This window comes from Lepidochelys kempii, chromosome 4 (genome assembly GCF_965140265.1).
Source record: "Lepidochelys kempii isolate rLepKem1 chromosome 4, rLepKem1.hap2, whole genome shotgun sequence".
NCBI lineage: Eukaryota > Metazoa > Chordata > Testudines > Cheloniidae > Lepidochelys > Lepidochelys kempii.
Window position 1 is genome coordinate 43803516 of NC_133259.1, and position 26588 is coordinate 43830103.

The window sequence follows — 26588 nt, forward strand, 5'->3', positions numbered from 1 at the left end:
AAATATTTAATGCCCTAGGTTTTTCCCCAAATATTCTAATGTAGTGACTAACAGCTTACACATAAAATCTGACAGCACATTTGGTATTGTACATGCTTTATTAAAATGGTACTTGTATTTACAGTATCTGCAGAAACAATCCCTCCCAAGTCTTGCAGTCAGACACCCACCCAGAGATGCACACACCCTCACTACAGCATTGTGAAGGCTAGGCTCCCAAAAATTAGGCAGCTCCTGGGGTTGGGGGAGCATGGTGGGGTGGTTTAATTATTTAAAAAGAAGCATGAGGGAATGCATTTGGCCATCACAATGCTAATTAAGTTTATGTATATTAACATATGGCAGTAACACTGAGTAGTCCTTTTCCATTCTATATACAGAATGACATCAAGGTTTGCAAGTCAACAGAACATTCTAACTTCAGTCTCCATGGTGCTTATTGTGACTTTGAAACGACATAGTGGGGGCTTTCCCTTAAAACAATTCAAGTCTATTTAAGTGAAATAAGGCACAATTAATATTGATTTGATTTAGGGGAAGGGTAAAAGGCAGGCTTCAGCTGATAGTTGTTGTAAAGAAATTAGTTTTGCCAGATCCTTTTGACAGAGAGAGAGGTCACTGGTACGTCCTTCAAATCTGCAAAGATGTCTCTCAAGGAAACTGAAGTTTTTCTGCCCACATACAAAACAAATTTGGAAATTCACATTTTAACACCAGTTTCAGTGGCCCAGACTTTAGTATTGATGTACATGAGTAAATATTTTTAATGCAGGAGAAAACATGTGAAACAAAACTGAATGCTTTCATTTTCTTAAACTTAGAGCCTGTAAGTATGGACTATGTGAAGGCTTCATCTTACTGATAAAAAGGAATAGGGTTTTTTTTTAAACCTTTTACATCCCTAGCCCCTCTTCATAAATGAAGCCTTACCACACATTACAAATAAACTGCAACAAAAAATTTGGCAGCACAAATGATGCCTAGTATTCAAATCTTCATTGTGTGTGTTTTTTGTACAAAACCTGTTGAATGATTTTTGCAGCAGATGAATTGTACCCAAAGATGCAAGACATTGTGATGGGGGAATAAGAGGTTTCAGTTCTGAAGGCCCCGACTTTGGTTTTTGCAAAGTTCAATCCTGTTTAGTGTGATCCTTGATATCCTCCTCATCTGTATATTCTGATGGTTCTTCTCCTGGTTTTAGGAGTCTACCTACGTAGTCATATTTTTCTGGAAAAGATGTGTGTCAATTACAATCAAATTCAGTTATTTCCACTAAATCTCTTTCCTGTAACTAATGTGCATTACAGATCAGGGTTTTTTTTTCCCCCTTTCATGCTAAGGTTCTGATTCCACATCACTGCAATCAAAGGAATTTTAAAAACTGACTGACAGCAAGATCAGGCCCTGAAATATCTTTATAGGGATTTTCCACTTGTCTGTTCTTTGACCACTCTTTCCCACAACTAATCAATGGTTAGGTAAAAATTCTATCCTTGTACCCTTTGCAACCCTGTTGATTTTAGTGTGGTTTGAAAATTTTGACTTAAAAGTTGCATTATTTTCATCAGGAGCTTAAAGACCAAACAGATCAGTACTACACACAAACAAGAAAGATTAAATAGAACCTACCCTGAACATCATATGACTAAGGTGCCATATTCTATTAGTCAGTCACTCCAAGAGCTGTTATGTCAGGGGAGTGAAATTCTTTAACACATCAAGTCTGAAACATGACATTTTCTATTTAGCTATTTATAAAAACAAAAGTAATTAAAAAATACATACATGGGCACTATTAAAATGCCTTCTAGAGCTGAAACTCAGTAAGTCAGAATTCCTTTTCCAAGAAGATAAAAATATTGCCACGACTTCTGTCCAGTGAGCAAGAAACATCTTTTAAAAAGCCCCCACCCATTTGTTATTTTGACAGATTCAGTAGTATAAGTAAACAATTATGTTTTGCTAGTTTAAAAAGTTACCTTTAAATTGCATTTCCCATTCTCTAACACTTTCCATTTGTACAGCATTTAAGTCCGATAGGTCGTCATATTCATCTCTGAGTGCATCTTTATCTAGACAGAAAGTTGCTAGTCCCCTGGAGGCATCTCTGCCAGCAAATATTCCATATGGACCCTCTGAAAATAAAAAACAAAATAGATATTTTCGAAGTTTATTTATAGTGATTGACCTCAACACTTGAGTAAGATGCGTGAGGCAGAAACAGCAAAGCAAACAAGACTTCCCAACAACTCCTCCAGAAATATGGGATGATGTAAACAGCAGTATTGTAATGTTGAGAAGCATTTAGTGGCACTGCAGCTCCACACTGCAAAGGCAGGAAAAAAATAAATATTTTACACAGGTATCTGACAAGACCAAATCACAAGTCAAACTCATCTTATGTGAGTCATTTCAAGTGCTTCTGCAGTCTGAGGGTGAAGGCACAGGAGAACAGAATGAGAAAGGAAAAACTTTTCTACTAGTACTACATACGTACAAAAGAGACCATTTAAGTTTGATTCAGCCCTATTACTTCAAGTCCTGGCAACATCTTAAAATGGAAATCCATTATAGACTTTCAACTTAAGTTCCCTGATGTTAGGACATTGAACTCAACTGTGATACCAAGGGTAGAAGAACAGCTTTTTATTGTAAAACCAGGGTATTGGTCCAACCACGTCACACAATTCTTTTAAAGAAATGCCTTATGAACCATCAAACTCAGAGTATTCTTATAAAGTTGACCCTAACACAATGAAATGAAGCAATTACACTGGTCTGATTCCAAGTTATTCTGTAATGAAGGTCTGTACTGCAAGATGTCCAATGTTGATTGTGTAAATCAGTTAACCATTTAGTCCTAAAAGGCTAATAACCAGCTTACTGCAAAGTGGAGTCCAAGTCAAAACATCTGATGAAGTGAGCTGTAGCTCACGAAAGCTCATGCTCAAATAAATTGGTTAGTCTCTAAGGTGCCACAAGTACTCCTTTTCTTTTTGCGAATACAGACTAACACGGCTGTTCCTCTGAAACCAGTGTTTAAAGGGGCATACAACTGTTTATTTTAAACAAGTATTCTTACCTATATTGAAGTTTACTAGTTTTATAATAGAGTTTACTTTATCATTTGTATTGTTTACTTTTTATTTCTCAGACAGAGTAATGAAACTTGATAGAAGTCCATTTTATTTTCAGATTCTCCATTCTGCCACACTTGGGTTTCAAACACTGCAATAGTGTCAAACTTTTTTTTTCCATTCATAGCTCTTTATTCCCAGTCATGGATGCTTATCTACTGACCTTATTTCTAAAAGCAAATCTAAGTTTGTGATTAAAACTGAGTTGAGAACAATGCCAGTTACTTTTCCAAAAATAAATAAATATATATATATAAAAAAGTAACAAGTTTAACTGCCAATTTAATCTTAGCTTTTATAAGTATGCTTGAAGACTGTAGTTGCCTGCCCCTGACCCTTTTATTATTTCTGTGGCGATTACCAGGCAAGTTGGTCTGTTATTCTGAAATAGGTGGGGAGACAAAAGTAGAGGCAAGATGTTTGACTGTTAAATAGTTTATCCAACTGAACATAAGAGGAATTTTAGACATGCAAACAGTTACCCAATCTGGAGTTTGACCAGAACAAACATGGACATAACCTTTTCCCTCCAGAAAGCTAGCTGACACACTTGCATGAATGCAGTTGAGTCAGTCTCCAGCATAGCAGTGCAGGTAATTACCACTTAGTCCATTAGATGATCCAAGGAAACACACAACTGTGCTAATGAAACTTCAAACTTATCAAATAGAGGGTTACTATATGGAAAGCAAGTGTGACTTGATATGATTTCCTGTTAAGGTTGGTAAATAGCTTTCCAGAATTTATCTTAATCCATTACACTTTAAAATTCTGTTTATGCCTCATGTCAAAAAAAATTCCATACGTTTCCTTTACATACATAGAGAAGTAACCCAAATGTTGCATGATTACATATTAAAATAGAATTATACAAAAACTTTGATGGCAATTTGTTTAAAGTTAGGTTGCCAAGTTCCTCAAGCACACCACCACACTTAACATAACCTTTGGGAATTGTTAGATGTAGAAACTAAAAAACAGTTACATACTACAGTTTGAAGCATCAACTCTCTAATGTGAAGAAAGCAAAAAAAACTACAAACCAAAATGTAAAAAGTTATTCAATATATTTATTTTTCATGAACGCTAACTGTGACATTACTTTGTATAGTATAGCCATGTGGTATACTAAAGATCTTATCTAATAGTGTACTGTCATATGTAAAATACAAACGTTTTTTAAGTTGTATAAACCAGAATGGCCAGCTTCTCCCCCCTTCTGAGGTTCCTATATGCACTCATTATGCTCGTTCTGAGCTCCTAACATGCATCTATGATCCTGCTAATACGTTATCAGCAAGTACTGTACAATATACAGTAAAAGCTGTTATCTGGCACTTTATCAACCAGAAAGCTCTGTTAAGTGGCATTTCTGACATCTCCCAATGCAAATATTCAATCTAGTAACCAAGACTAGTATACTGCCCAGGAGGTTATGCAGTTGCACATTCTGTACTCTACTTTTATGCAAAAAAGAGACAGAAGACAAGCAAGCAAACTGATATCAGGGATTTATTAAAAAAAAAAAAAAGCAGCTTCCAGGGTGTGTCATAGGGTCATTATAGATTCAGCCCTATCTCATATACCTTCTACATCAGAGGCAGGCAACTACAGGCAGGATCCAGGGGATTGCCCCCATGGTGCCACAGGCCCCGCCCCACTCTCAGAAGCAGGCAGCACCATGTCCCTGCAGCCCCGGGGTGGGGGGGGTGCAGTGCAGAGGGCATTGCCTTGCTTCCAGGTACCGCCCCCCGCAGCTCCCGTTGGCCAGGAACAGGGAACCGTGGCCCATAGGAGCTTCAGGGGAGGTAACTGGAGGCACAGCAAGGGCAGCACATGGAGCTCTGTGCCCCCACCCCCTTAAGGGCCATACAGGAACATGGTTCTGGCCACTTCCCAGAGTGGCATGGGGCCAGGGAAGGCAAGCAGGGAGCTTGCCCTGGCCCTGGTGCGTGCTGCTTTAGGTAAGTGGCACTGGGCTGGAGCCCAAACCCTTCCTGCACCCCGCCCTCCCGAACTCGCTACCCTAAACCCCCTGCCTGCACCTCGCACCCCTCCTGCACCTCAACTCCCTGCCCGTACCTCGCACCCCAACTCCCTGCCTTGAGCTCCCTCCCACAGTCCGCACCATTCCTCTGCCCCAATCCCTTGCCCTGAGCCTGTTCTTGCACACCGCACCCACCCCCCGGCCCTGCATAAAATTTCCTCACCCAGATGTGGCCCTCGGCCCAAAAAGTTTGCCCACTCCTGTTCTACATCTACAATGATAATTGATGTTGATAATAATGACCCTGAGGCACTGTAAGATCCTGAAGTGCCTTCTGAATCAAAGAGATTAAATTATGTTCAGTAGTTTTAGCGTTAAATATATTTTTAGTGATATGGGTGTATGCTATGCGCTGCCCATAGGGATATGTAGCATCATAAAATAACCTACTGTATAGATGTAAACAGGTAAAGTTTTCTAAGTGCTTCAAGAAACCAACCACTCTGCAGGACAGTACTACTCCTGGATTGGTGAATACCTGTAGGTTGTACTACTGTATTTTATACTTTATTCATTTTATTGTATTCTAATACTTTGAAAATTGGTATTCCATTGGTAAAATATAATTTGCAGTTAACTGGAATATTTGATTAACCAGCAAACCCCGCTCCCACCACCACCATGCTGAACAACAAAGTTTTTACTGTACATGGTTACAAATATATACTCTTCCTCAAGCACCAAGAGTGGAGGGGGAAAATGTGATGGAACTACTCTACCCAATATCTACCTACAATCCCAAAAATTGCTGGATGTTTCTGTTAACTAGATCAGCAATAAAACATTCACATTTAAATCATGGGGCTGTTCACACCACTCAGATCTCATTTCTGTCAATCTGAAGACATAGCAGTGACATCAGTTCATATTCACATGATTCTCTTCACAAACATAACAGCAAGAAGCTTAAAATTAAGGGAAAGCTTAGATTCTTCGAAAACTGGTAATGCTACCAAATTAATGCTGGTACAGCATTACCACATACCAGCTCAAAGAAATCTTTCTTCACCAATGTATTTCAAACGGGGACCACCACCCAATTTTTTATACCACAGATTGTTAGCTACCAATCTTGTAGCTAAAAAACCAAGTCCTTTTGGACCAGATATTCAGTACTCTTTCATCTAACATGCTTCTTTGTGAAAGTATGAGCACTCTGATAGAATACGAAGACTGATTAGAGAGAGACCCAACTAGTTCAGCCCTTATTTAATCTTAACTAATAAGTGCTAATAGGCAAATGGCAATAAGTAACTAACCTAAACCCCAGAAGATGCACTTTGAATTGTTTGGTTTCAGAGTAACAGCCGTGTTGGTCTGTATTCGCAAAAAGAAAAGGAGGACTTGTGGCACCTTAGAGACTAACCAATTTATTTGAGCATAAGCTTTCGTGAGCTACAGCTCACTTCTTCGGATGCATAATCCCACACTACTAGAACATTGGTGAATAGAAGATAAAAGCTGCATATGAATGGAGGAGTGTGATCATGAAACTCTACATGCAAAGCTAATTCTTTATTAAAAAGTCACATAGCCTATTAACTCCTGTTATGTATGCAGTACTATATATACTGATTGGCTGAAGCTTATGAATCTCAGCACAGAGGGTATTCAGGGAGCTTTGCCTAAGCAATTATGTCTGTAACTGTGTACATAAAGCAGTATGTACACATAAAGCAGTACAAGCATTTAGTAAGCCAGAATGGAAAAAAAAATCTATTTGTTTTATGGCACAAAGGAAAACAGTGTAGTTTTAAAATAAAGATTTCAGTGTGAAATAAAACATTACTCCAAATATATTCCAGAATGCATGTATTTTAATTTTTTAATTGTACCCTGGAAAAAACAATTCAACATGCACCATTTTCAACAGTCAATTTAGATTTAACACTGAAACAAATGAAATGGCTAAAAACTGAATGATTAATATTTTGCAGGCTATCCAAGAAGTATGCAGAACTCTCAATATATCATCTATTAATAGCATTTAGCCTATTGCAGCATTTTAAGTATTAGTCACCATCATTTCAGCTCTATTTACAGACTCTCTCTTTGGAGTATCAAGATTGATAGTAACTTAGAAGGCCAGAGCAATAGGAGGAAGGCCCCTAGTCACTGAAGCAGTAGCACCAAAATCAATTTCTTTAAACAAAGATGATCCTCCTGAAGTCATTCTGCAGTACTCCAATACACCTACTTATAAAATCACCTAGTCCTTGAAGTTCTGAATCAGAAAAACATAAGCCACTAGACTAAATTTCATTCCTTGCCTAATACCATATGGTGTCATAACTCTCTAGGAAAAGCAATTACTAACTACAGCCTACAGAATGGAATGGCATTTTATTTCAGATTTTTCTTTCCCAAAGCACTTAAAACAATGTTCCTTTCCCATACGGAATGTTTCAATAAATGCCATTACCTACTTAAATAACTTAGGCTTCCAATATAAAGTCAATGTCTTCTAATGGGAACGTGTGGACTGACATATGTCTAAGCAAAAGTTTCTCAGAAAGGCTTTTGCTCCATGTGTCTAGAGTAAAAACTTACCAAGATTTTACAAGCTTTATAGCTGTTTCTATAAATTGGGAAGTTGTGTGGTTCTTTAGAAACCTGCATTTAATGTAATATTCAACCTGCTGCATATTATTCCAGTTTGAGGCCCTCCTTAAGGAGAATTAACTTCTCTGCTAGTCCACCATGCTAACTGAAACAGGAAATTAGATTGCGATTACTTAAAGAAAATTTTCTGTTAAAAATAAACTAGAATATTGGTAGATCACATGATACTAAAATGATGTTTTCATGATCTATCTCAAAGTATTTAGGGCGGCCTTTGGAATTTGTTTGCTTTGCAACCTGTGAAGAATTATGCATACATCCAGTTTTGCTGACAACAAAAAGTAAGGATTATAGATGAGTAATAAGATCTGTAATTTCCAGTTGTCTCTTTTAATAAAGTGGTCAAATATTAATGTTCTGCCAGAGACTTAACATGTTCATTATGAAAGTATAAAGGAGTTTCTTTACAACTAGCAAGGTCATGTCTAAATCACTAGTCCTTGAAATAGGACGCTAGTCCTTGAAATAGGACTTCAGTCATTGTAAGGGAACTCAAATTGCTGTCTTTCAAGTCTAACGGACCATAAAATTTACCATATTCCCTCTTCCTTGAAGAAAGAAAGATCAGGGGAAGGTACTGTACATTGACCATTCCAGAAAGTGAACTCATTAGAAATAAGGCTTCCATCACCGTGTGCCCAAGTGATTCTGAAACATCTACTGAAGAGGCACCAATTTCTTCTGTAGTAAGAGGCAAAACATTCTAATTCTGGTTCTTTACACCAGGATCCACTGAATGTAAATTTCTGAGTAACCAATATTTTATATCAAATACTGGATTACACTGTTTGCTTTTGCTGAGCCCCTCTGTGGCAATTATCCAGTTACAAGATTTAATAGGCTGCCACCCATCTATATTTTTAAAATATTTTTTCAAACTCCAACTTTAAAGAGGTTGTGGAGCAATTTTCCTTATACTTAACAGAGAAGAGTCATCCAGGAAGGTGCAAGTATATTCAACTTAGGGACGGGAAAGATGCTTGATCAGAATGGTCTGTGTTAAGTCAGTCTTGCACCACCACGTTCCCATGTAGCCTTATAAAATTTACTCTGTACCTCATTTCCCCTATCTGTAAAACAGAGATGATAATCTTTCCTTTCTCCCAAGCTTTCTCTGTCCTTTCTATTTAATCTGTAAATCATTCAGGGCAGGGTGTAAGTTTTTGAACATTGCACAATAGGGTTATAAGCAACTAGAGGTCCCACTGGACACACTGTAGACATATTGAACAGAAAAATGTTGAGGGAGCTATTTCCAATACCTAGCTATTTCCAATACATTTCATGGAATGGACTTAGCTTCAGTACTATTTTACTGAAATAACGGCCTTGTTTGTGAAAGGGTAACATCAAGCCAACATTGCAAGGGCATGTGAATTTCCACATCACCTCCTCCAAGCCCAAAAAGGCTTCTCTTAAATACAATATATTATTCACAACCCTGCTCTATTTAGGTACAAGTCAGTAATCCTAAATCGGGAAGGATATGAAAAAGTGTATACAAACAGACATTTGTGACCTGGTCTACACACAAAAATACTGAATCAGATTAACCACTGTTGTGTTTCTCATGAACACAAGAGGTACAACACTGAGCATGCTCCAACAGCCAAGAACTCTCATTAAGCCCTGGTCTACACTAGGGCTTTAGGTCGAATTTAGCAGCATTAAATCGATGTAAACCTGCACCCATCCACATGATGAAGCCCTTTATTTCGACTTAAAGGGCTCTTAAAATCGATTTCCTTACTCCACCCCTGACAAGTGGATTAGCGCTTAAATCGGCCTTGCCAGCTCGAATTTGGGGTACTGTGGACACAATTTGACGGTATTGGCCTCTGGGAGCTATCCCAGAGTGCTCCATTGTGACCGCTCTGGACAGCACTCTCAACTCAGATGCACTGGCCAGGTAGACAGGAAAAGAACTGCGAACTTTTGAATCTCATTTCCTGTTTGGCCAGCGTGGCAAGCTGCAGGTGACCATGCAGAGCTCATCAGCAGAGGTGACCATGATGGAGTCCCAGAATCGCAAAAGAGCTCCAGCATGGACCGAACGGGAGGTATGGGATCTGATCGCTGTTTGGGGAGAGGAATCCGTGCTATCAGAACTCCGTTCCAGTTTTCGAAATGCCAAAACCTTTGTCAAAATCTCCCAGGGCATGAAGGACAGAGGCCATAACAGGGACCCGAAGCAGTGCCATGTGAAACTGAAGGAGCTGAGGCAAGCCTACCAGAAAACCAGAGAGGCGAACGGTCGCTCCAGGTCAGAGCCCCAAACATGCCGCTTCTATGATGAGCTGCATGCCGTTTTAGGGGGTTCAGCCACCACTACCCCAGCCATGTTGTTTGACTCCTTCAATGGAGATGGAGGCTATACGGAAGCAGGTTTTGGGGACGAAGAAGATGAGGTTGTAGATAGCTCACAGCAAGCAAGCGGAGAAACCGGTTTTCCCCGACAGCCAGGAACGGTTTCTCACCCTGGACCTGGAGCCAGTACCCCCCAAACCCACCCAAGGCTGCCTCCTGGACCCAGCAGGCGGAGAAGGGACCTCCGGTGAGTGTACCTTTTAAAATACTATACATGGTTTAAAAGCAAGCATGTGAAAGAATTACTTTGCCCTGGCAGTCGCGGTTCTCCTGGATGTACTCCCAAAGCCTTTGCAAAAGGTTTCTGGGGAGGGCAGCCTTATTGCGTCCTTCATGGTAGGACACTTTACCACTCCAGGCCAGTAACACGTACTGGGGAATCATTGTACAACAAAGCATTGCAGTGTATGTTTGCTGGCGTTCAAACAACATCCGTTCTTTATCTCTGTGTTATCCTCAGGAGAGTGAGATATAATTCATGGTCACCTGGTTGAAATAGAGTGCTTTTCTTCAGGGGACACTCAGAGGAGCCCATTCCTGCTGGGCTGTTTGCTTGTGGCTAAACAGAAATGTTCCCCGCTGTTAGCCACAGGGAGGGGGGAAGGTTGAGGGGGTAGCCACGCCGTGGGGGGAGGCAAAATGCGACCTTGTAACAAAAGCACATGTGCTATGTATGTAATGTTAACAGCAAGGTTTACCCTGAAAGAGTGTAGCCACTGTTTTATAAAATGTGTCTTTTTAAATACCGCTGTCCCTTTTTTTTTCTCCACCAGCTGCATGTGTTTCAATGATCACAGGATCTTCTCCTTCCCAGAGGCTAGTGAAGCTTAGAAAGAAAAAAAAACGCACTCGCGATGAAATGTTCTCCGAGCTCATGCTGTCCTCCCACACTGACAGAACACAGACGAATGCGTGGAGGCAAATAATGTCAGAGTGCAGGAAAGCACAAAATGACCGGGAGGAGAGGTGGCAGGCTGAAGAGAGGGCTGAAGCTCAAATGTGGCGGCAGCGTGATGAGAGGAGGCAGGATTCAATGCTGAGGCTGCTGGAGGACCAAACCAGTATGCTCCAGTGTATGGCTGAGCTGCAGCAAAGGCAGCTGGAGCACAGACTGCCACTACAGCCCCTGTGTAACCAACCGCCCTCCTCCCCAAGTTCCATAGCCTCCACACCCAGACGCCCAAGAACACGGTGGGGGGGCCTCCAGCCAACCAGCCACTCCACCACAGAGGATTGCCCAAAAAAAAGAAGGCTGTCATTCAATAAATTTCAAAGTTGTGAACTTTTAAAGTGCTGTGTGGCATTTTCCTTCCCTCCTCCACCACCCCTCCTGGGCTACCTTGGTAGTCATTCCCCTATTTGTGTGATGAATGAATAAAGAATGCATGAATGTGAAGCAACAATGACTTTATTGCCTCTGTAAGCGGTGATTGAAGGGAGGAGGGGTGGGTGGTTAGCTTACAGGGAAGTAGAGTGAACGAAGGGGCGGTGGGTTTCATCAAGGAGAAACAAACAGAACTTTCACACCGTAGCCTGGCCAGTCATGAAACTGGTTTTCCAAGCTTCTCTGATGCGTACCGGGCTCTCCTGTGCTCTTCTAACCGCCCTGGTGTCTGGCTGCGCGTAACCAGCAGCCAGGCGATTTGCCTCAACCCCCCACCCCGCCATAAACGTCTCCCCCTTACTCTCACAGATATTGTGGAGCACATAGCAAGCAGTAATAACAATGGGAATATTGGTTTCGCTGAGGTCTAAGCGTGTCAGTAAACTGCACCAGCGCGCCTTTAAACGTCCAAATGCACATTCTACCACCATTCTGCACTTGCTCAGCCTGTAGTTGAACAGCTCCTGACTACTGTCCAGGCTGCCTGTGTACGGCTTCATGAGCCATGGCATTAAGGGGTAAGCTGGGTCCCCAAGGATACATATAGGCATTTCAACATCCCCAACAGTTATTTTCTGGGCTGGGAATAAAGTCCCTTCCTGCAGCTTTTGAAACAGACCAGAGTTCCTGAAGATGCGAGCATCATGTACCTTTCCCGGCCATCCCACGTTGATGTTGGTGAAACGTATCCACCAGAGCTTGCAGCACTATTGAAAAGTACCCCTTGCGGTTTATGTACTCGGCGGCTTGGTGCTCCGTTGCCAAAATAGGGATATGGGTTCCGTCTATGGCCACACCACAGTTAGGGAATCCCATTGCAGCAAAGCCATCCACTATGACCTGCACATTTCCCAGGGTCAATACCCTTGATATCAGCAGATCTTTGATTGCGTGGGCTACTTGCATCACAGCAGCCCCAACAGTAGATTTGCCCACTCCAAATTGATTCCCAACTGACCGGTAGCTGTCTGGCGTTGCAAGCTTCCACAGGGCTATCGCCACTCGCTTCTCAACTGTGACGGCTGCTCTCATCTTGGTATTCATGCGCCTCAGGGCAGGGGAAAACAAGTCACAAAGTTCCATGAAAGTGCCCTTACGCATGCGAAAGTTTCGCAGCCACTGGGAATCGTCCCAGACCTGCAACACTATGCGGTCCCACCAGTCTGTGCTTGTTTCCCGAGCCCAGAATCAGCGTTCCACAGCATGAACCTGCCCCATTAGCACCATGATGCATGCATTGGCAGGGCCCATGCTTTCAGAGAAATCTGTGTCCATGTCCTGATCACGCACGTGACCACGCTGACGTCGCCTCCTCGCCCGGTATCGCTTTGCCAGGTTCTGGTGCTGCATATACTGCTGGATAACGCGTGTGGTGTTTAATGTGCTCCTAATTGCCAAAGTGAGCTGAGCGGCCTCCATGCTTGCCTTGGTATGGCGTCCGCACAGAAAAAAGGCGAGGAATGATTGTCTGCCGTTGCTCTGATGGAGGGAGGGGCGACTGACGACACGGCTTACAGGGTTGGCTTCAGGGAGCTAAAAATCAACAAAGGGGATGTCTTTACATCAAGGAGTATTTCAGGCAGGACTTCACGGAGGGTTCCAATAAGAAATGGTGCACCTAAGTTATTGTTCTTATTGGAACAAGGAGGTTAGCCTGGCCTCTGATTGATACATGGCTAGATTTACCTTGCTGCACCTTCTCTGTGAGTGACTGCAGCGTGACCTAGAGAAATGAGTCCCCTAGACAGGGGAGGAGGCAAATGAGTACAGAACAAATCTGGTCTATCTTTTACATCTTTGGCTGGCAGCAGACAGTGCAGAAGAACTGCATGCCATCCACATCTCATGGCTGCTCGGCAGAAGATGGTACAGTACGACTGCTAGCCATCCTCATCTCTTGCCTGCCCGGCAGAAGATGGTACAATACAACTGCTAGCCATCCTCATCTCTTGCCTGCCCGGCAGAAAATGGTACAATACGACTGCTAGCAATCCGTACCGCCTGCCTGCTCACCATAAGATGGTTCAATAGGACTGACTGCAGGACTAAAGAGAATGACCTGGTCAAGTCACTCCAAATTTAGTCCCTGCGCCCATGTCTGCCCAGGCGCTCCCAGCCAACGTGGCCAGGAGCACCTCGGACATGACAATGATGGCTACCAGTCGTACTGTACCATCTGCTGCCACAAGGCAAGGGGTTGCTGCTGCTGTGTAGCAATGCCGTACCGCGTCTGCCAGCACCCAGGAGACACAGGGTGACAGTTACCTGAGCGGGCTCCATGCTTGCCATGGTATGGTGTCTGCACAGGTAACTCAGGAAAAAAGGTGCGAAACGATTGTCTGCCCTTGCTTTCACGGAGGGAGGGAGGGAGGGAAGGGGGGCCTGACGATATCTACCCAGAACCACCCGCGACAATGTTTTAGCCCCATCAGGCATTGGGATCTCAACCCAGAATTCCAATGGGCAGCGGAGACTGCGGGAACTGTGGGATAGCTATCCACAGTACAATGCTCCGGAAGTCGACTCTAGCCTCAGTACTGTGGAAGCACTCCGCCGAGTTAATGCACTTCGAGTGTGTGTGTCCCCACAGAAAATGCTCTAATATATAAAACAGATTTCTAAAAAACCGACTTCTATAAATTTGACCTTATTCCGTAGTGTAGACATACCCTAAGACTTGAGCCTCAAATTGGGTACTGAAACTTGACACATACAAAGTGGATGATTATAGTCATCTAGAGTAGCATATTACAACCTGAATATCCTTTCCTGTAAAATACGAATTTATGTACAAAATGGAATTCATTCAAAACAAGCTCGCTCTCTCTCACAGAAAGTTATATACCAGTCACAAACCAATCATTTCAGTAAAGGTTTGTATACTTCTTTTGAGTCCTTTGCAATGTAATGTGGTATATAAGAGTACAAAAACGTGCTTGACGTCTGGTGAAGAGTTCAGTATAAGAATCCAGATGGGCAGACTGACATCTAGTTATTTTATACCGAAAGTATATAAACTAAGATTTCCTAAAAAACTAATCAAATATAGCTAAGAGTCTCAAGAAGCTAATTTCTAAAGAAACAAAACTAGATAAAGGGTCACAAGTGATGTAGGCTATTTTGCAATGGGCACCTACATTACTATAAACACGAAGGCCAAAATATTCAGACATGTTCATTAATTTTAGATACCCAGCTTGAAATAAGTAAGGCTGAGCACCAATACCTCCATTTGGACTTATTTTGGATTTGTGAGTGTTCAGCACTTCTGAAAATAATCAGAATCCTAGGGTCATCGCTGGGCACTCAAAATCAATGACATTTTTGTTTATATTTGGGCTTACTGAAAATATGACACAAGGAAGATTGGCCGGGATTGAACAATCCACAGTTGTAACTAGTTTTAGTCTTTTCCTCTTGTGAATGTTAACTGTATAACAACTTGTACATGGAAAGGCAGACAAGACAGGAAGCAATGCTGGGCATTTGACTGGTCCAAAAATAATTGGTAAATTAGTCAAATATTGTTAAATAAGTGAAAAATGGTCAAATATTCTAGTAAACTAGTGCTTTAAAATAACAGTAACAAAAAAGAGCAACAGTTTATGGTATGCAATGGGCTTAGCCTTACATAATTATACCCAATTACAAAACAGTTAAGCCGAGTTATTTTAACTCAGAAAAATGTGAAAATTAAATGAAGTTCTAAAAAAAAAAATGAAATAATTACCTTTTTAGCAATATTAGCATTTAAATGTGAATGTTATTCAAGAGTGAACAGTTACAAAAGAAACAGAAATAGACTAATCAGCAAAACAAGTCATTTTTAAATACACTTATGGTAGGTAGGCAGCAGAACAAGTCTTCAAGCGACTTAACAGCTGTACATCTTTTCTCTCTTTGTGTTGGAGAGGAGATTAAATGATTGAACCCTCTTCTCCCTCCCCTACCCTCTCTCAGTTAACAGCTGTAGATTTGTCTACTTTAGATTGTAAACTCTTCAAGTCAAGAAGCACGTCTTTTAACTCATTTAACATGCTTTATAAGCCACCACGTATGCTGATCGCCTGGTATACAAATAAAGATATACATATGCTTGTTCTAGAACACTGGTTCCCAACCAGGTGGCCACAGTGCTCCCTGTGGGGCTAAAGCCCCAAGCCCATGGGTGGAGTTCAGGGTACAGGGGGCACGCCCCCCCCCCCAAACTGCAGTATCTTACCCAGAGTGGGGCAGCCCCACATGCACCCCCACACTTCCTTCTCTCCCACAACCCACCAGCCCAGTTGGAGGCTGAAAGCTGGAGCTGGGAAGCGTGGGGCAGCTCCTGTTCTAGCTGGTGCCATGGAGCAGGCAGATGCGGTATTTCCCCCTGCTGCTGGTGCCCAGCTTCCAGCCCCCTTTGACTGCTCATGCAGCTGCCACCCAGGTGGGGGAACCTAGCTCCAGGGCCAGCAGAGCACTCAGGGGAGCAGCAACCATGGGGGGGTCCCTCCCTTCACACAGCCCCTAGCTACCTCTCTCCCTGCACCCTGAGCTATCCGCACACGGCCCCTCGCTACCCCATTCCCTGCAGCATCCCCTGCCTCACACAGCACCTAGCTACCCGCTGCCTGCACGCTGAGCAGTTTTCAAACTTTTTGAGCCTAGCCCTCCTGCCCCTTTGAGATATAATTTTTGGTTACATGCCCCCTCACTCTCCAGACACCCCCACAATGCTCTCACCCAAATTCCTTCCCCAGGTCCCTCCCCCAACAACTCCTTCCTCACTATACTGCCAAGCCCCCAATCTCCTCACATCATGGCTAGACCCCCAAATTCATTCCACCCCTTACCCTCTGCCCACATGGGCTCAGTGGGGAGGCTGTGTTTTGTGGGTAGTGTCTTGGCTCACCACCATTCCCGCGAGTTGTTCACATCTGGCTGGGGTGTCTAGAGTCCTAGCTCCAAGCCCCTCTCTTGTGGGCCTCCTGTGGGAGCAGAAGGGAGGCAAACCTAAGGTCTCTAGGTCTTGACAGGCCATCAAGGGTTACAAATAGGTCCTACGCCATTGACCTAATGTAACAATGCACTAGACTACCGCTCCCAGACCACTAATGTGGACCAATGCTTTAAGTGTAACCCTGGATTATTCCAACTAGCAATACAGGAAGTGGTACAGCTCAGGTATAAATGTCCATATCTGCAATTGCTGAAGTGCTGTTACCAACCATCAAGGAAGAAGATACAAGTTCTGTTAAATTTTAATCACAATATACATTCTTCCATTTTTCTGTTAAGCTTTGTTTAGCTAAAGCATTGGTAGCCAAAAATTCCAGATTGAAAATACTCTTGGCATTTAGACATTGTATACAGCCACCTGAAATAGCCTTATCTAGGACTGAGTCTAAGAAATTTGAATGGATGGAATTCCTTAATGAAATGCTGACAGGTCAGAAGGAAAAATAGGCTACAGCATCACTACTACATGTAGGACACGTTATATTTCTTTTAATCAAGAAATGATAATATAGGGTTATAGTGAGGGAGCAAATGAGCAATTGCCAAATAAAATGGATTTGGCTGTCATACTAGAGTTTCCTCTATTAAGGTTGTAATTTGCTTTCTATTCCAAACCAGAATGTGAGGATCCCTCCTAAGACCCTAAAAAAGTTTTCCACCTGAACTTTCTCATATAGTGACTATAAAAGATTTTTGGGGACAAGCTTCAAATTAGACAAAGTCTTGTTGAGATGGGACTTTAAAAACAGAGCCAATTTCTGTTTTCAAGTTTACCACCGCAGATGGACTGAGTGGATTTCTTAGGCTCTAAAGTTTTAATTGTTTTGTTTTTTAGTGCAGTTATGTAACAAACAAACAAAAAAAATCTACATTTGTAAGTTGCACTTTCACAATAAAGAGACTGCTCTACAATACTCATATGAGGTGAATTGAAAAATACTATTTCTTTTGCTTATTTTTAAAGTGCAAATTTTTGTAAGAAAAATATAAAGTGAGCAGTGTACACTTTGTATTCTGTGTTGTAATTGAAATCAATATATTTGAAAATGTAGAAAACCATTTAATAAATTTCAATTGGTATTCTATTATTGTTTAACAGCATGATTAAAACTGCAATTAATCGCAATTAAACAGCCCTACTTTCTTCCTTTCTCCTAATATCTTAGTTGCCAGTCAGCACATTTGGTTACATTTGTAGGTAACATTTTCTGACAAGTGTGATTAAGTTGATGTTTCCTTACATTTTTTTTTCCCCATGGAGTATTTATATGGCCATAAATAGCTATGCATCTTGTCTCCCTATATTAGAAAGCTCTTCACCTTGAGTGTTTGAACTTCTATGACTTTCTCTAATCCCATTTATTTAAGCTGCAGCATGTGCCAAATGCTCCTGCCTACCCTCTACCACCTAAAAAGTGTGATTACCTCACCCACATTCATTTTGGAATCCAGTTTAAAACAAAAATCACCGTTTTAAATAAATTTACATAAGAACAGCCATACTGGGTCAAACCAAAGGTCCATTTAGCCCAGTATCCTGTCTTCTGACAGTGGCCAGTGCCAGGTGCCCCAGAGGGAATTAACAGAACAGGTCATCATCAAGTGATACATCCTGCCACCCATTCCCAGCTTCTGGCAAACAGAGGCTAGGAACACCATCCCTGCCCATCCTGGTTAATAGCCATTGATGGACCTTTCCTCCATGAACGTATCTAGTTCTTTTTTGAACCCTGTTATAGTCTTGGCCTTCACAATATCCTCTGGCAAGTAGTTCCAGAGGCTGCCTGTGCATCGTGTGAAAAAAAATGCTTCCTTTTGTTTTACACCTGCTGCCTATTAATTTCATCTGGTGACCCCTTGTTCTGGTGTTATGAGAAGGAGTAAAGAACACTTCCTTATTCACTTTCTCCATACCAGTCATGATTTTAATAGACCTCTATCACAGGGATCAGCAGCCTTTGGCACCTGGCCCATCAGGGAAATCCGCTGGTGGGCCGGGACGGTTTGTTTAACTGCAGCATCCGCAGGTTCAGCCAATCGCGGTTCCCACCGGCCGCTGTTCACCATTCCAGGCCAATGGGGGCTCCGCGAAGTGGCGGCCACTACATCCCTCGGCCCACGCCGCTTCCCGCAACCCCCATTGGCCTGGAACGGCAAACCACGGCCAGTGGGAGCTGTGATTGGCTAAACCTGCGGACACTGCAGGTAAACAAACCGTCCCAGCCCACCAGCAGATTTCCCTGACCAGCCGCGTGCCAAAAATTGCCGATCTCTGCTCTGTCATATCCCCCCTTAGTCATCTCTTTTCCAAGCTGAAAAGTCCCAGTCTGATTAATCTCTCCTCATATGGAAGCTATTCCATACCCCTAATCATTTTTGTTGCCCTTTTCTGAACTTTTTCCAATATATCTTTTTGAGATGGGGCCACCAGATCGACACACAGTATTCAAGATGTGGGCGTACCATGGATTTATATAAAGGCAATATGATATCTTCCATCTTATTATGTATCCCTTTCTTAATGAGTCCAACATTCTGTTAGCTTTTTTGACTGCCGCTGCACACCGAGTGGATGTTTTCAGTGAACTATCCATAATGACTCCAAGATCTCTTTCTTGAGTGGTAATGGCTAATTTAGACCTCATCATTTCATATGTATAGTTGGGATTATGTTTTCCAATCCCAACTATACATATATAAATGTAACAAACAAAAACAAAAATTCATGAGCTTTCACCAATCTCTCTATTCCCAAACAAATTGAGGGAGTTTGAGAACTAGCCTGTCCCCTTCACATTCAGCATGAATACTACTTTCTCTGACATGCCTGTTGTCAGGAACTGGTTTCTACATCTGCCAAGTTCAGTTCCGGCATCAAATGAAAACTTAAGCTAGCAGGCAAGACAAATTAACAGGCATAGGTAAGGAGAAGAAAATTCAGTGGTGCACATAAAATCCATGTCTTACAGGTATAGGGGGACCACCAGCTAAGGGAGGGGGGGGAACATCACATGCCCACATGACCCTCCATGTGACTCCTCACCACCCAGCCCAGAGCCCCCATGCTTTCCCCGTCCCCTCCCATCCCATGTTAGCTGGGGCGGACGGGACTCTGTCCTCCTCCTGCTGTGCCAGAGACTGGGCTGGGGAGGCGAAGCTAGGGGCCAGCGGTACAACCACCAGAAGAGCTGCCAGCGTTCTTCTCCTTTCTATGCTACCCCCCCAGCAGGGAAAAGAGCAGAACCTACAGTCCCGCCCCCTAACCCTTTCCTCTGGCAGGGCTGCTGCTGTGGTACACAGATGGAGATGCAGCTTCATGGAAAGGCAGGGGGTGGGGCTGGGGGGTTCTGCTCCTTTTCCTGTGGGAGGGACAATGGGGAAAGGAGCAGAACTCCCAGCCCACCTCCTGCGCTTCCAGGCACAGAGCTGTGCCTCCATTCTTCCTCATACTACAGCAGCAGACCTGCCAGAGACGGGGCTCGGGGGGGGGGGGGGGGGCGAGGCTGGGGGTGGTACAGCCACCAGAGGAGCTGCTGGCATTCTGTTCCTTTCCCTGCTGCCACTCTCAGCAGGGAGAGGAGCAGAACCCTCAGCCCTGCCCCCCAGCCCTCTCCTCCGGCAGGGCTGCTGCTGTGCAGTACGCTGTACCGGCTATAGCTTGCTGGTACGGCGTACCAGCCTACTTGCACTGGTGAGAGAAATTAAAGTATTTTCAGATATGAAAGATGCTATACAAAAGAAGTTGCCTCACTTAAATTTAAGTCTTTACTTGGAAGCATTCTGTTTCTGGCAATGGATGTTTTTCTACTCCAATAAAGTAGTAGTTAAAAAACAAAAACAAGGTTGGAATTTTGCATCACATTTTTTTTTTCTTGAACATGACTGACCACAAATTCTAAGATACCAATTTGTATTCACAACTTTATTTTGTAACTTACCAGAGAAGACACTAGTGTCAGTCTTAGAATTTCCTGACACTAATTATTTAAGTTGGCATATTTAAAAAAGTCTATGGAAATGCAGTAGTTGGGGTACTTCACCTTATTCAAAAGGTAACACTACCACTTTGTATACTACCCATGTATGCAATTAATTCAATTTCCTGAAATCTTAAGTCTTGTACCTTAATGGTTTGTCCCCTCAAACTCTGACACTGACAGTAGACTGAAGTCCTAATTTGAGCTGGCAACAGAAACCGAAATTAAAATGAGTAGTCAGTATGCGCAGAATGACAGTGGACAGTAGCAGTTTGTTGCAAGAGGTCAAATGGGATGCTGTGTTTGCCAACAGGAAGCTTATGTTACCACTGTAAGCTGTAATTGTTTGACTAACATTAAATTAGAACAAGTTGGTAGACAAGGAAATTTTATGTTACACAGATTTCAGTCACAGATTGGAGCAAGTTCCAATTGATAGCTTCATACCAACCCCAGAGTCTGGTCATTCCACCAGACGTTAGAGGGTTGAGTCTTCAAATTCTGATCCTGTTTCCAACTCACTGTACAACACAGTACATAGTCAGAAATACAATACCATCCTCACTGACTCTGTAGATCTGAGTAGTAAAATACATATCCCTGAAAAGCAGGGTACCTCCCAAGCTTGTGTGGTTAGGCACCTTGAATGGAATAAAAGCCATAAAAACCAACAATGCTAAACATCAAGTTTCATTTTAATGTCTTCAGGCCTGGGTCAGCCTGAAACTTGCAAAAATTATGCTTACAACTCCATCTTGGAATATCTGATAACAGGGCAAAGCTTTTACTCCTGAGGGCAATTCTAAGCCAAAAAATTAAAAATTCTGTGCAATTTTTAAAAAAGTCTGCACATTTTATTTGTCAAAATAATGCAATGGAATCACACCAGTTTCAATTGTTTTGGTAAGTTATTTAAACTACAATACAGAAAAAGTCACAACTATTCAGCATTTTCTAAACACATTAAAATTAAGTTACAAATAAATACTTGGTAACAAATACCCTGCATTCCAGTTATAATCCTGGATTTTCATTTAAATTACATTACAGAACACCAAAACAGGAAAGAAAAAAAAAGTAGAATGTCATTTTAAATTACTCAGACTTTCACACATGAAAGTCACACAGTTTTGGTAACCACTGTCCTGGACCTACGTGGGTACTTTGGGAAGTGTTTGGTTCTGACTGTCCCAACATTTTATTGACTGCTTGGTAAATGTTTTATTTGCCTCAAAAGTGGTTTGTTTGTTTTTTATATAATGGGTAAGTTAAAATCTAACCCCATTGTGCCACTTTGGCACAGGAAAAAACTGAGAAAGCACACAGATCTTCCTAGCTGATTCCCTTACTGTCATTTATAAGGCTTTACATCACTCTGGTAATGTAGGGGCCTTAAAACTTTTACAGGTTTTTATGCTCCTGGGGGAACTGACTGAGTACAGGAACAGTTAGCTAACAATAAAATAGCACTGTTACTATGCACACAGGTTGGTACATTTCTGCCTCAGAGAACGAGATCAATTAACCATCAACAGCAACATTAACAAAATGCGGAGGCTTTTTACAAAAGCTATTTTCTTTAACTTAAAAATAAATAATTTTCAGTAAAATTATACTAATATTTAAGTAAGAGTTTTTTCAATTCTCAAGAAGTTCCATTTTACTAGGTAGGCAGGCAGCTACCTTTCTGCATCAGGGACAGAGCCTTCCTCCTGCATAAGAAAAAAGACCTACCTTCCTCCACGCCCCTTGAGCCCCAGTATCAAGAGAGAGGCGCAGAGGTGTCTCTTGTTTGTTGGTCAGCCCCACACCCCAACCATGATAAATGTCTTCCCCACAGGCACACACGCCCAGCCCCTCTCCCCCAGTAGTGATTTACATCTCTGAAGCTGCTCCAGGGGAAGAGACACATGTCCCCCTGGCAGATTTCTTTTGCGTTTTTCTGTGCGGGGGGCAGAGAAATATGCAGGCCATATGAATTCTGCGCCACCACATGGACGCAGAATTCTGCGCACAAGTTTTATTTAGAATAAATGCTACGTAAACAGTGCAAGTGTCAGAAGTCTCCTGTACAGACAGCTTCGAGACTTGGATGTGGAGGACAAAAATGCTGCACTGTCTTGCACCAGTGGATGAGTGCCTTGGTGAAATCTGTGCTAATGCTATAGTGATAAAACATTGATTCAGTGTTTGGTTTTTATTGCACCAGAGCCACATCTGCAAGGTACCAATAGCAGTGGGAGTCAGGTGACTTGGGTTTTATTGACAACAAGTTAGTGGCAGAGCTGCATGATTGGGCAAATTACTTCTCACCTGTTACCCCATATGCAAAAAAGGTGATAATGCTTACCCATATTGGGAACGTAATCACAGACCTATTGATGAAAAATTAAATAGATGTGCTAAATATATTACTTGCTCAAACCTGAAGGTTTCAAGGGACAAGTTACAAGGCTGAAAGCTCTCAGCACTGACACTCCCACTTCAGGGAACATCTTTGTACTAAAACTATATAGCAATAAGGCCTGTCTTGATCTCAGACACTTTTTTGTTTTAGTTTTCACCAAAAAGGTTAGTAGCAATTGAGCATCTAACATAGTGAATGCCAGGGAAAATGAGGTAGGATCAGAAACTAACATAGGGAAAGAACAAGTTAAAAAATTACTTAGACAAGTTACATGTCTTCAAGTCACCTTGGATCTGACGGAATACACCCTAGAATACTCAAGGAACTGACTGAGGAGATATCTGAGCCATTAGCCAGATCTTCAAAAAGTCATGGAAGACAGGTAAGATTCCAGAGGATTGGAAAAGGGCAAATATAATGCCCACCTATAGAAAGGGAAACAAGGTCAACCTGGGGAAGCACAAACCAGCCAGCTTAACTTCAGTACCTGGAAAGATAATGGAGCAAATAATTAAGCAATCAATTTGCAGACACTTAGAAGATAATAAAGTGAAACAACAGTCAGAATGGATTTGTCAAGAACAATTTGTATCAAACCAACCTAATAGCTTTGTCAGGTTAACAAGCCTTGTGGGGGAAAGGGGGGAGTGGTAGATGTAGTCTATCTAGACTTCAATAAGGCTTTTGATACTGTCTTGCATGACCGCCTCATAAACAAACTAGGGAAATACAACCTAGATGGAGCCATTAAAAGGTGGTGTGTAAGTGGTTGGAAAACCATTCTTAGAGAGTAGTTATTAGTGATTTACAGTCAAGCTGGAAGGGAATATCTAGTGGGGGGGTCCTGCAGGGATCAGTTTGCCGTCCGGTTCTGTTCAATATCATCATCAATGATTTAGATAGTGGCATAGAGTACACACTTAAAGTTTGCAGACGATACCAAGCTGGGAGGGGTTGCAAGTGCTTTGGAGGATAGGATTAAAATTCAAAGTGATCTGGACAAACTGGAGATACGGTCTGAAATCAATAGGATAAAATTCAATAAGGACAAATGCAAAGTACTCCACTTAGGAAGGAACAATCAGTTGCACACATACAAAACGGGAAATGACTGCCTAGGAAGGAGTACTGCAGAAAGGGATCGGGATCATAGCGGGTCACAAGCTAATTATGAGTCAACAGTTTATCACTGCTGTGAAAAAGCAAACATCATTTTGGGATGTATTAGCAGGAATATTGCAACCTGCTCTACTCAGGCCTCAATTGGAGTAGTGTGTCCAGTTCTGGGCGCCACACTTCAGGAAAGATGGACATTTCAGGAAAGAGGATTTAGTTGGGGATTGGTCCTGCTTTGAGCAGGGGGTTGGACTAGATGACCTCCTGAGGTCCCTTCCAACCCTGATATTCTATGATTCTATGAATTGGAGAAAGTCCAGAGAAGAGCAACAAAAATGATTAAAGGTTTAGAAAACATGATCTATGAGAGAAGAATGAAAAAAATTGGGTTTGTTTAGTCTGGAAAAGAGAAGACAGAGGGGACATAACAGTTTCCAAGTATATAAAAGGTTGTTACAAGGAGGAGGGAGAAAAATTGTTCTCCTTAACCCCTGGTGATAGGACAAGCAGCAATGGGCTTAAATTGCACCAACCGTCTTTAGGCTGGACATCAGGAAAAACTTCCTGTCAGGGTAGTAAAGCACTGGAATAAATTGCCTAGGGAGGTTGTAGAATCTGCATCATTGGAGATTTTTAAGAGCTGATTAGACAAATACCTGTCAGGGATGGTCTAGATAATACTTGGTCCTGCCATGATGCAGGGGACTGGACTAGATGACCTCTCAAGGTCCCTTCCAGTCCTATGATTCTAAATGCAACTGTACCATCTTGAGAGACAGCCATGTTAATCAACATTAAGCATGCAGTATACAAATACTTAAGTTCTGCAGGGCAACCGTGTGCCAATTCGCCACAGATGCCTTCCGCACTGAAGAACAATATCTCAACATAGGGTTGATGGTAAATGGCTCAATGGTGCAGGTCTGCACTGATATCACTTGCTCAAAACATTATAGCCTCAAGACTTCTTTCATTGGAGTTGGGGGGGAGGGGAGAAGAGAAAGAAATCAGCATGTACCAAACTTTGGTTTCACTGGGAGTCTCTGCACTTTCTGCATTGCACCTTTCATCCAGTAGGCATACAAACAAGACCATAACGTCTCTAGATTCGGGGCCCTGAAATCTACTTAGAGCCAGGTGTTTCTGAAGTATTCTGAGCCATCTCACTTAGAGGCCTCAACAACAATCTGCTTCCAATCACAGAGTTTCAGGTAATATTTCCAGAACTGGGAGATACCCCAGATCAACTTCTAAAGTCTTTTCAGTCAAATCTAAGGAAAAAACAGGAGCAAGACAATGCATTCTGACAATCTGTACATCACCAGAGGCAAAACAGTACTCGGCATGATTCAACAGAGAATCAACAAATTTGAAGGAAACAGTAGAAAAGGAGTTGCATCAATGCTTATCCGTGCAGGGGTATCATCCTAAAAGCAATCTCGAAGCACCTAAGCTGAGGAAAAGCAGAAACTCCACCCTAAAGATAAAGGTCAGTGGCTTGAAGCTCACTTCCGAAATCAAGTGGCTTGAATTTAGACCACCACTAACAGGACATGGTTCAAAGTGCTCAGGCATGAACTGGAACAAGACAAATTAGTCAGAAGATACAGTACTACCCTAAACAAAACCTAAGTTCATAAATCCAGTAGAGAGCTAGAACTGACCAAAATGGTACAGTATCAACAAGGAAAAACTTTGCCAATAAGGGTCACAAAAGAATTACAGTGAAATGAAACAGGCAGAACATCTGTGCTCAAGACACACTTATTCAATGAGCCTGAGGCTATGTCTACACTACCGCAGTAAGTCAACCTACGCTATGCAACTTCAGCTACGTCAATAACGTAGCTGGAGTCGACGTACCTTAGATCAAGTTACCGCAGGGTCTACACTGAGGGGGGTCGTCGGGAGACTTATCTTATTCTTCTCATCGGGGGTACAGGGGTCAACTGGAGAGCGATCTGCTGTCCACTTGGCGGGTCTTCACTAGACCGCTAAATCGACTGCAGGTGGATCAATCTCTGAGTGTCGATCACGGCTATAGCATAGACCTGCCCTGAGAGTGAAGAAGTTCCAGCTGGTCTCTAACTAGAAGCACAATACCCAAGAGCAGGAACCCAGTCAATACAGTATCTTTAGAGAAAGACAGTTACAACCTTAACTGAGATAAACCAAAGGTGTGACCTTAATTGTTACAAATTTACTGTCTTTCCATAGCATTAAGATGAAAATTCAGGTGAAGCATGACTCCTGTTTTTATTATTCACAGAAGCACCACCCCAGACCTAACAAAACAAATGCTAGAGAAGCCAGTCAACTCACTTCAAGTATACTGATTTGACTGAGCATTAAAATAAAAGTACATCACCAAGCTTTCACCATCTGCCCCTTCTGAAATATCATTAGGCGCTCCCATCTAAGTGAATTATTGTTTAAGCACAGGAAAAATACACTGCCCCAGCAACAATTAAACCTGTTTCACAACTATGGTAAAATTGATTTATTCACCCTCAAGGTATGTAGTATT

General features: G+C 42.3%; 2 protein-coding genes across 3 annotated transcripts in view; one reads left to right on the top strand and one right to left on the bottom strand.

Annotated features, from left to right (window-relative positions):
• Positions 1–79: 79 nt before the first annotated feature.
• The window catches only part of PGRMC2 (progesterone receptor membrane component 2), a 31715-nt gene continuing 5206 nt past the window's right edge, over positions 80–26588 (bottom strand). The window contains exons 2-3 of the mRNA XM_073341103.1: positions 1983–2138; positions 80–1230 (exon numbers count right to left, since the gene is read on the bottom strand). Of these exons, the coding sequence (XP_073197204.1) occupies positions 1133–1230; positions 1983–2138 (254 nt within the window). The 3' untranslated portion in view covers positions 80–1132. The remainder of the gene's footprint in view (positions 1231–1982; positions 2139–26588) is intronic.
• LOC140910373 (zinc finger and SCAN domain-containing protein 32-like) overlaps positions 5712–26588 on the top strand; it is a 101537-nt gene continuing 80660 nt past the window's right edge. Inside the window, exons 1-2 of one of the 2 annotated variants that reach the window (XM_073341105.1) lie at positions 5712–10363; positions 10950–11466. In XM_073341105.1, coding sequence (XP_073197206.1) covers positions 9792–10363; positions 10950–11007 — 630 coding nt within the window. In that variant the 5' untranslated portion in view covers positions 5712–9791 and the 3' untranslated portion in view covers positions 11008–11466. Of the gene's footprint in view, positions 10364–10949; positions 11467–26588 lie in introns of those variants that run through there. The other variant, XM_073341104.1, reaches the window with a different exon arrangement.